Source organism: Eufriesea mexicana, unplaced genomic scaffold (assembly GCF_001483705.2).
Source record: "Eufriesea mexicana isolate 0111107269 unplaced genomic scaffold, ASM148370v2 scaffold2888, whole genome shotgun sequence".
NCBI lineage: Eukaryota > Metazoa > Arthropoda > Insecta > Hymenoptera > Apidae > Eufriesea > Eufriesea mexicana.
The window spans coordinates 383,569-394,672 of record NW_016910972.1 but is presented as its reverse complement, the minus strand read 5'-3'; the positions used below and the strand labels follow the sequence as shown (position 1 = coordinate 394,672).

General features: G+C 41.6%; 2 protein-coding genes across 9 annotated transcripts in view; one reads left to right on the top strand and one right to left on the bottom strand.

Moving 5' to 3' along the window:
* Positions 1–3,076, top strand: part of LOC108550665 (NAD kinase) — a 20,583-nt gene extending 17,507 nt beyond the window's left edge. For 7 of the 8 annotated variants that reach the window (XM_017904456.1, XM_017904454.1, XM_017904458.1 and 4 more), the window contains 3 exons: positions 299–651; positions 1,224–1,306; positions 1,862–3,076. In XM_017904456.1, coding sequence (XP_017759945.1) covers positions 299–651; positions 1,224–1,306; positions 1,862–2,054 — 629 coding nt within the window. In that variant the 3' untranslated portion in view covers positions 2,055–3,076. The remainder of the gene's footprint in view (positions 1–298; positions 652–1,223; positions 1,307–1,861) is intronic. The other variant, XM_017904461.1, reaches the window with a different exon arrangement.
* A 749-nt stretch (positions 3,077–3,825) lies between these two features.
* On the bottom strand, positions 3,826–10,881 carry LOC108550672 (uncharacterized). Its single transcript, XM_017904474.1, has 6 exons — positions 9,367–10,881; positions 9,067–9,093; positions 5,924–6,045; positions 5,596–5,835; positions 5,288–5,524; positions 3,826–4,829 (listed from the first exon to the last, which is right to left on the bottom strand). Exons 1-6 carry the CDS (start codon positions 10,839–10,841, stop codon positions 4,735–4,737), a joined length of 2,196 nt encoding a protein of 731 aa, XP_017759963.1. The 5' UTR covers positions 10,842–10,881; the 3' UTR covers positions 3,826–4,734.
* Positions 10,882–11,104: the final 223 nt, after the last annotated feature.

The window sequence follows — 11,104 nt, the reverse complement described above, 5'->3', positions numbered from 1 at the left end:
AAATAAACGTGCGTTAATCATTTTACTATACAGCAATGAACGATGGTTGCTACTACCATCGCGTTACAACGACAATTATTGACATCATCGTTAAATCAGCTCTCACGCGTGCTAGTTCGACACTTAACGTTCTTCGCTACTTCAGTGTGATGTTCCCAGCTTTTCGTATAAGAATCGAACGTACGAGAGATTAAACTGCCTGTCGAAAATCTACTAACAACCAACAGTGGGCAGAAGGTCAACGACGATGCGATAAAAAGCGAGTTATAAATCTGACGAACGTTCGCCTTGTCTTTAGGTCACGCAGCCTTGACCCTGAGGAGCCGTCTGAGATGTATCATCATGCGGAAAGGAGAGGAGAACATGGAGGCGAAGCCGCCGACAAATTTGTTGGTGCTGAACGAGGTCGTGGTGGATCGAGGGCCGTCTCCGTACCTTTCGAACATCGACCTCTTCATCGACGGCAAACACGTGACCAGTGTGCAGGGTGACGGTCTGATCGTGAGCACGCCAACCGGGTCGACAGCTTATGCTGTCGCTGCCGGAGCCAGCATGATTCATCCTTCGGTACCTGCGATCATGATTACGCCGATCTGCCCTCACTCTTTGTCCTTCAGGCCGATCGTCGTACCCGCCGGCGTCGAGCTGAAGGTACTTCCGAATTTTTTCCGCCGCCGTGCAAATGTGCTGGCAACCTTATATAGGCAGTGCAAGTTTCGATGTGAAAGGGACTGGAATTGTGGAAAAGAAAAAGGAAAGTTAGACGAGAAAGGGACTTTCGAATCCATAGTTGTACGATAATCGTATCGCAATATGATGATTAATAGAACTGTAATCATAGAGACACAATTATGCGAGATCTTGGTAGCAATTGTGCAACTAGTTGGTCTTTATCGGAGTCCATGTGAAACATTTAGATATAGCATTTCCGTGTGGGTCAGTAGAGAATCCTTATCATGGTGACATCGGTACTTCTGGTCCGTGACGGTGCCCCATAGAAGGAAACTTGGTCCCGGTGGATGTCGCCCGCATTCCCAGACCATGCGTTGCTCCGCTGTTGTCCTCTGAACAAATTTTCGAACCGTTCTTTCTAAACGTTTGCCCTGGAGAATGTATGCGATATATCACCGATGCTATTTGTATTGCTCGAAAGACGAAAAAAGAATTGCGAAATCGTACCTTGTTGTCGACGATTTAACTGCAACTCGCCTTTTCTATCGTAGATCTCCGTATCACCGGACAGCAGGAACACCTCCTGGGTGTCCTTCGATGGTAGAAACAGGCAGGAACTCTTCCACGGTGACAGGTAAAAATTAACTAATTCCTGGATATATCTAATCATTTCCGTTTCTCGCGGTTATTACAGATAATGGCAAACAGCAACGCCCGCAGCACAGCTTACGTCTCCTTCGATGGTCGCAATCAACAAGAGCTACGCGTCGGGGATAGGTTTGTCCTGTTATTTCATAAAAGACTTTCCGTCTTCTCTTCTCTATTTTCATTTGCGGCCACAAAACGCTCCAACTGATTACGACATCCGTTCGTACATTTACGACTCTGTTTTTCCTTCTAAAGTACATTTCGTTCTTCTGTTTTTCCATATCTCATGGTACTTGGAAAGTTTTCTTATGGCATTCCCTATGCTATTAACTGTTTCTAAAATTTCCGCTCGTTTACGGGTACAACTGATGAAACATGGGATCTTGATCCATTTCCTTCTTTAAAAGAAACTGAGACGTTGGCTGTACTGCAAGTTGATTGGTACTCTTCATGCTTTATCTATTGCTATTTATCGCTACAATTATATATTCTTATGTCAATGGGTAGATTCCACGAATCTCTAATATCTTGCTATTTTCAGCCTAAGGGTGACCACGTCGATTTACCCAGTGCCCAGCATCTGTGCCGCTGACCAAATCACCGACTGGTTCGATTCACTGGCAGAGTGTTTGCACTGGAATGTCCGGAAGAAGCAGAAACATCTGGACGAACTGAGCGACTTGACGCATTCGTCTAGCAATGATACCCTGGACTCCCTTGATCGTGATAGCTAGGCTAAGGGGAAGAGTCACGGTAGACTGTATCGAAACAATCATTTTCAGACCAAGTTTTAAGGAATCACCGTGTTCGATGATTTGTCTACGAGGTCTGGTCACGAAAAATATCAATGACTCATTGTACACGATGCACGAAAATGGCAAGCCTGACTTGTGTTCGCTTCGTCGTGAGAATAGAAGAGAATGAACTCATCTAGTAGTCGTTGGAAGAACTGAGAAATTGTATGCGCCCTCATGGTACCATTAGTGATGTTCAGATCCACGATACAGCAGGACTCGAAGCTCACCCTTCAGCTAACAATAATTCGATACGTGTTCAAAATTAATCGAAGAGCCACATTGTAAAATTTGCTACTTAATACGAACAATTGGTCGCCGTTACGAGATGAAAAATCACGAAGAGTTTGCATGTAATCAGTGCTTCGAAAAGCACAACTGAAGTATTTTCTGTGTCCAACGCATAATTCTACGCTCTACAACGATGTTTCACTCTGATTCGCCAAATCATTTCTAAACTGGCCTTTGTCGTTTTCATTTCTTCTTTCTTTCCTTCTTTTTTCATTAGATTCTTTTAATCGGTTGTATATAAGATTAAGAAATGAAAACACAGGAAGATAATATAAAAGAGATACTAATAAGTGGGCGTAATTGAATTGTTAACAGAAAAAGCAGAGTGAGTTATGAATATTTATTCCTACTTAAGGAACAATCAGTTAATCAATATTGAAAAAAAAAGGGAAATTATTAAAAGAACATTTCACGTCACATGTTCATGCTTATTTATTACACACTCGTGTTTCTTGATGCATTTCAAGCTTTGGATCTATGTGAACTGATGTTTCCTATACGGATACATATTTCAATCAATTTATCAAAGTGATTTTGTTAAAAGCAACGAAGAGAGCACACGAACGCGAATCAATCATAGAAAATGTCGTTGTCTGTCATTTTTTCTGCTTTCTGACAACGAAAATGATCCAGTTAAGGATCATCCTTTTGTAAATATTGGATGTATTTTTCCAATAAATAAATTTTTTTAATAAAAATCATTTTTATATAGAAAGTATGATGGTCCATATTAATAATAACTAACACAATGATTAAAAACACTTATTTAAAAGTTCTCGAAAGATATAAATCCTGATGAATGAAAGAAAACAATATATTATGTACAATATAAGGTAACACGTCAAAATATAAAATTCAGAGACAAAGTCATACCAAGATATCAATAAAAATAATTTATGGCATGGTAAATATATATGAGATAAGATAAGAGAAAACAAAATGGTATTTCGAATGAATAAATTATAGCAATTAACCATGAAGTATTAAAACAAGTAAGAAATAAGGTACGACAGTTCAAATTTGCATTTGATTGCTTGCTTTTATGTATCTATAATCTCAATTAGTTATATATTTTTTGAAAAGAAGATATAAAATACATAAAAGATAATGCGAACATTGTATAATAAGCAAGGGTCAAACTTAAAATGCATTCAGCATCGAGGCATTGTAAGTTTTGACGTCAAACCATTTATTTTTGCACAACCAGGTAATTAAATATACATTATATACAAGAATTGTATAAAATTTAAGAGAACATGTCTCCTTCATTAAACAACAACAGCATATAATAGTAAGTAGCATAATCCCTTTGGGTGAGTTATTAGAGTTTGAAAGAAACAAAGTACTTAGTGCTCATACCAAAATGTAAAATTCTATTTATGACCTCACCCAAAACGTAATGATAGAAAATCTGCACGGCTCTGCGTTGCTTAATTAACATAATAATTAACATAAAACATAAATATTTACCTCTAAGCTCTTACATTTGGTTGCATCAGTCATGAGCATGACATGTATACGCGTGTACTAATTTGTATACACATGTGCATACAGGTCAAGACAATAATCTAATTAATAATCTAATTAACATTACAACTGATTCAATTTCACTGGTATGTACATTGTTAAATCGTACTAAAATATAATTTTAACGTTATCCGGAAAATGGCGCATATCGGCATGGAAATCAGGCTCCGAGCGCACATTACAAAAAACGATACAAAACAATAAAATATAACTTACCACTAGTGCTCTTAAATAAACGGCACCCCATCTTTAAGTTAACATCCTTTTTAAATTAAAAAGCAGTCTATAGAAGAACTTTTACTGGGACTTTACGCACTTTTCCACAGGTTCAACACTACCGTACTTTTCGCGCGCTTTCCACTTCGTTTGAAACAATTTGAACCGTGGGGGCGCACATATCAATTGTTTCCATGTTGGATCTTTGCACTTTTAGGGCAGTAGATATCGTTAAGATACCGTTGATATAATTTTCGTATAAAAAATATAGGTAATTTTCGTAGACATATAAATGTTTCCAATATACTTAATTATTCACGAATAACATTAGAAAAATCGTTTTTCCTATTTCCTTAATGAATTTACAAATGTCACTCAGATTATCTTAGGCTGCCGCGCATTATAGATAACCACCCTTTCTATAGAAATGCCTCCTATGCTTGTAACGGTCGCGCTTGAATCACGTGACAGTCGAAGGACGGTGTTTCGTATTGTTCGTAAAAATGATCCTCGCTTCTCCGAGAATAAAGTGCAACGTGACTGATTGTCTAGTTTCTCACGGCATGTAAGTGTTTCTTCTTCCACACTAATGCCTGCAGTTGACGTATGTCTCTGTTTTGCCATTTACGATGCGAACGTAACGAGTACAGGCTCGTACGAAGAGTGCAGGTACTCGCTGGTCTATAGGTGAAAAAAGAAAATAATTGTAAGTATGTTTTATCTCGCTACAAATAACGTCATCAACAGAATATTTGCAGTCGCATTTTCGTCATTCTAAGACTAAATCATAATTTTTAGGGAATTATTCATGGTAAACGATACGATATATAAATACGATACATCGATGCGATATATAAAATTTTCGTCTGTACGTACGAAAAATAATAGTCGCATGTGAAGTGGAAATCTAGTCTCAGTATGACGGACTTTCAAGCTGGTGCGCAATCACATAAAAACTACACAGCATCGCCAATACAGCAAATGTTGCAAACAATCGACAAACTGCAATTCTTGATTCATCTAAATAATGTACGCCAATCAAGTCTGTTATGGCACACGGTGTTAAGTGTCACGCATGTATGCAAGCAGGCAATCGAAATCATCACATCGGAGTTAGTATTGTTAGAGCACACACTCACATGCCTTCTGATCTGAATCCTGATCCACGCAAGACGGTTGCTGTATATATAAAGCCGGTTTCAATGGTTTGCCATCTTGGTCCTCAACTTGGATCACCAGGCCGTGGTTACTTCCGTTTCCATGAGGATTTCGTGGATTTAGTCTCCAGAATCGAAGGCCTTGTCTGACGTCTAATGCCAAATGATTACCTCTAGATGTGAGGGGCGTCACTATCGAGTCCATCAAACGTTTCTTCGCTGTAAATGAAAATTTTTATTCGCTCGGTATCATTTTCGATGAAAATGAATTAGATCAATTTTCAACTTACATCTGTGCCTTTTTAAAGTTTTCGTATAATAAAAGACCGATATCCTGATTTTTTTCTCATCTTCTTCTTCCTCATCGAAGGTACTCTCTGAAGAGGACGTCACGTTTTCTTGCGGCAATTTGAATATTCTCAATTTAGCTGCGACCACATGATCGCTGGAAGTCAGATTCAACTGAAAATGCATGTTCATGGAAAACGAGTCCGTCCAAGCGTCCTGATCTGTATTCCGTGGAATTTGACCTGATCAGAAGGATGGAACTGTGAACTTCATCTGCATATTTTCATACAAAGGTATTTAAATAATTAATGAATCCGTCAAGTAACTCACAGGTCGGCGAAAACATGGTCAATCGTTCGCGTTGGACTTGATTAGCGTTGGCGGTGAGGTTGAATCTCCCGGTGAGGGCCAGAACTCGCGTCTTGATGTCCTCGATGGCTTTTTCACCCTGGCTGCACACACAGAAAAAGATTCGTAAACTGGTAACGGTAAGAGACGAATGAAGAACGGAAAACCACGGCAGCCGACAAGCTCTCAACGTAATGGGAGAATAAAAAGAGAGATGTTTGATTTTATCCTATTAGTAAATAAGGACTGAAGCCGAGATTAGAGAAGAGAGTTAAATAAAAGAATCAGAAGTAACCAAAAAATTCCGTGTTTGGATGGTGACGTAAAAATTTTCACTTAGAGATACGTGCAAGTTTTCCGGGTAGTAAGACAGGCTAATAGACGGTGGTCAGTGACCTACAGGGCCCATAGTGTGGGTCAGAGATATTTATTATACGTTCTAGACATTGACTAGACAGCCGTCGCGGACAGTCGTCTCGTCTAGCAGGGAACTATTAATGCATTCGTGTTGCGTCTCGATTCTTGGTCCCTTCCATTAAATTAATTGCCCCTTTACCTTTCAATGTTTCATCCGAGATTGAAGAGAACAATGTCATAATTTCAATTTACGACAACGATAAATTCTACTAGTTATAGGCCTAACATTTTACAGAGGAACAGACTTCCAAGCGCATAGAACTCGAGCCGACGATCAGGTGAGATTACGGGATTGCATAATGGAGGCTCTAAGTCGTTAACCGGGTAGGAAAAAAAGGAGGAGCGTCTTTTCTCTGCGTCACTGGCAAGGATTGCTTCGCTGGACGCCCACTTGGACCTTTGAGCGCAGCCAATCGCGCGTCAATGACCTCGTTGTTGCTCGATAAACAACCAGAAGCGGTTTTCCTAAACAATCGACTGGTCAGACTACGAGAATGGTTTCCACACGCAGTTTGATGCCCAAGGAGAACTTGGAAAAATTTTTTTTCAATCCCGATTCAGTTTGTTCCACTTTTCTTTTTTTTTCTTTTTGTAGAGGAACCCCTTTGGGGAAGCGGAAGAACTATAAGGAGCAGAGCAATCGGACGAAATCTCGCCACGAAATCTTGACGGATTGTATTCGATTCTAGACATGCTCCTTAATCTAGCCACGTCCAAGTCACGCATTCTACAGCGTCTCGTTGCGTACGTGTCACGTCTGTCTGCCGTCTGGGAAAGGGAAGGACTCGGGTGTCTGGAGGCCGTTGCATCATGAGAATGAATCCAGTGATCCTTCCCGAGTACCGTATTAAGAAAATTGGCTGCGTTACGCCGGTTTTGTAACAGCCTTTGGACGAACACGAAGCACCGTCGACACATGGAAGTCTAGATAAGATAAGCTTTCTTCAAGGATCTTCGTAGCGATCTTTATCGTTAATTAAGGAAACAAGAAGATCATGGAACAATTTCTGTAAAACATTAGAGCAGGTTTCGCAAGGAAATGACCGAGGAGATAACTTGGGAAGCTGTTAAGGAGCGAAAATCGACACGCGGAGAATTGTTGGTTGCGGGGGTCGAAAGTCAGCGGAAAACGTTTCGTGTACCGCGAAACGGTGAACGTCAGCCTGATTGGCGACCGTCAATAAATGCACGTTGCATCGTCTGGCGGTGAGGTGGGGAATCACTGACAAAAACTTCCTCTTCGCTCTTCGTTGTGCGTCTCGTATCGTTCTTTGCGGCATAGGAAGAGAGACGCATAGACAAGGTCAGCGCATTAAATTAAAATGTGTTACATAACCTCGTAAGAGAGCAGTCCTAACTGCAGTCTGACTAGACACCCGGTGATTACGAGGGTGCTCAACTCAAACTCGCTCTTTCGTTGTGATCTAACTGCGCCCGTTTCGTCATACACATTGTAAAAAAATAAATTAATCCGTCTGATAAATTAGGACATTTTCGCGTTGTCCTTTTCTCATAATCACGATGTTCTGCATTCTTAATCCATGTTATTATCGTTGACTAACCCTCGTAATCCTTTAAACGAGGTGACTGTGTTATATAGTTATTTTTCTCTTGGTTTGTAGGCAGGCTGACCTTTGAAATCGAACGACAAGAAGATTCCGTTGTTGGTGGATCGTCCAGATCACCCTGTAGAGGCCTGAGGAAGAAGCGGAACGACCGGCACACCGGAGGACTCTCAGCAGGCTACGCCAGTGCCGACACGAATGCATTTACGCGTCTAGACTTAATAAAATAAAAGAAACGCCTTCGCACCAGAGGCCAAGGTGGTGGAGGAGAAGGAGGGCGATTTAAAAACATAGCTAGGGACCACAGCGGAATTTCCACCGCGCGTCCTTCCTGACTCTGCTCTTCGTCTCCCCCGTTTGTCTTTCCAAAAGATTACGGACCCTGTTTCTGCTCAGTAAATCACTCTTCTTTGACTTCAGGGAACTTCGAATGATATCGTGAATCACGGATTTTAATATAGACCACCCTCGCGACCGGATTGTCTCGGCGCTGACCTTGTTCAGTCGCGTTCTTAATAATTCGATGATCTTCAATTAGTTCCTGAAATTTTTTGTTTAGAAAAAATACGAAGCAGGAAAACGGAGAAGAAATGGCCGAAGATGCGGACGCTGGTCAGCCCGAGGTGTAGAAATTCAGTGGCGCTACGCGGTTCTTCGTTTCGTCACGTTATTTTTACGGGCCATCAAGATATTTTTACGTGGCGGGGGCAATGATTCGTCGAGAACGTCTTTGTCGTCAAGTATTCGCGAGCACAGGTCTGGGTTACGTCGTTGGAAAACCGTTTGCCCTTTACTCCATTACGATAATTAAAGGAGAGATACTCGGTGAAGTATATATGTATGTGGGAGAAAGAAAGAGGAGACGAACGGGTGTTACCTTTTCATGCAGACACAACACACGTCTCAGGAGAATAGATCTCCTGTTGTTATCGCGATAAATCGTATCTCATGCAATACGAGCAATGAGATAATCGTGATGAGAGAATGTATTTTTAGATTATGCAAGCCAAGCCAAAAGGAAAGCAGCCGGTCCGCTGGGGGAGCAAAACAAAAAAATTCGACAGAATTTATCTGTCCATCTTATTCGGCACACCGAGTCCCTTACCCAAAAAGCGATCATAGTGCCATCGGGGTGAAGCTTACCTGTCGAAGCCTGAGCTTAGGTTTCCTCTAAAAGACACAAAAAGCACATTTTATACATACTAATTCCGCGTTTGCCATTTTGCAAAGCAAGACACACGATGAACAACGTATAATGTGACATAATGAACGAAGGAAAATCGTGCCGCCATTTTTTAAGTTTCAAATTTTTCTCCATAAATGAAATCTGTACTAAAGTTTTGAACGTGGAAGAATTGATTTTAATTATCGAAAAGCACAGTGAACCGAAGCACAGATTAGGCGAACATAGAACTACAAAATACGACGATGAGTTTCACTTACCCTCGTCGATGAGCAATAGCCACTTGCAAATAGGACGATAGATTGGCCAAGGGAAGATTGCCGGCGGATACGTTATTATTGGCCACGAAGAGTTTAACAGAATCGGGAGTGTCGTTCAGATATCCTAACGTGTCATTTTCGTTCTCCTCTGTGTTCCAGTTCAACCGGGAATCGTGGCTGGAGTCTTCATAGTCAGACGTCTCGTTCTCCTCGGTATTCTCGAAGCCAAGGGAATCCACGAACTCAGGGATCACCCTGTAAACGTCATCTTCAACCCACTCGAGACCTTCATACTCACTAATCCGTTTATTCTCACTAAATTTCTCCTCACTTTTAGAGATGGGTACTTTATCCGTAGAATTGGTAACGATACCCGTCTTATTTTTGTCCTTTGAAATTTCGTCTGGTATAATACTTTCCGTGCTACTAGTACTACTCGATGATAAAGACGCGATTGTAGTAGAATAATCATTTTTTAGATAATTACCCCTGACATTGGTGCTGCTCAATTGATAAACCAAAGGCACAGTAGCAGTAGTAGTTGAAGACAACGGTGATGGTGTCGATGCATGAAAGGAATTGCCAACATTGCCCAAAGTGTGTTCCATTGTCGAAGAAACACGATGCTTGGGCGTTCTAGGACGGTATTTGTGAGTTTCGTCGGAACCTGAGCTGGAATCAAATTCAGAGTCATCGTACCGTATCTTGAAGACCACGTGAGGTTCCATAGCCCTGTCAAAATCACGATGCAGATTGTTCTCGACATCCTGTTCCTTGGTGGCTTTGGTAGTCTCTTCGTAGTCAACAGCCGTAGGTTCCGACCAGGATTGCTGAAATTCTACGTTGGAGGGTAGGTTCTCGTAATCGAGGATCGCCTGGCGATTATACGCTTCGAAATCGAAATCCTTGTAAGAAGGTGATCTATCCATGTGACGATTTTTTTTACCTTCTCGCTTGGTGTCCTCGAAATCAGGGTTCCTCGAGGAAGAATGATCCATGGAACTTTTATTCCAGTTTCTAGCCTTCCGTTCTCCATCCCCGTATAATACTTTTGTCCAGGATTTCATGCTTTCCTTCTTCCTCAGTTCCTCGTCCTTCTTCTTGTTCAGTTCCCTCTCTCGAATCGCAAGAACTTCCTCCAGACTATAATTCAGACTTTTTAATAGCAACATGTCACCCGTACTCAGGTCACCAGTGATTATTTTTAGGATAGCTTTCTCCAACATCTTTTCCAGCCTCCTCTCGCTGAAAGGGACCGTGCCTTTAGTTTGTTCGCCCTTTAGACTTCTCCTGTTCTTCTCGCTCTCAGAGAACACGACGTTCTCGTTGTCACTGGCCGCGTACCTTTTCACGTGGTCCACCGGATCCCCCTTCTTTCTGTCGTCCGCGTGGACGTCGCGATGATGATGGTGACATGTTACACTGTTCATAGTCGAGGCGACCAACAACAGCACGAAGAACCTGAAGAATTCCATGACTACGACCAGGAAAAGCTCTATTCGGAAACGTGGGAACTCTCACTCGATCGGCTCTTTTCCCTGTCAAGATATTTCGGAAACAGTAAACGGTACCACTTTGTTCATCGACATGCAAGTGCAGCCACTGTTATCGTTCAATGGATTCCTTCATTCTTATCTCGCGAGGGAATTCGCAACCCTCGAAGGTAAGGAATTATCGAGAAGGTAAGCGATGGTTCGCAAAACCGCGTGCTCTTTCTGTCGAAGCGCAAGTGACCCAG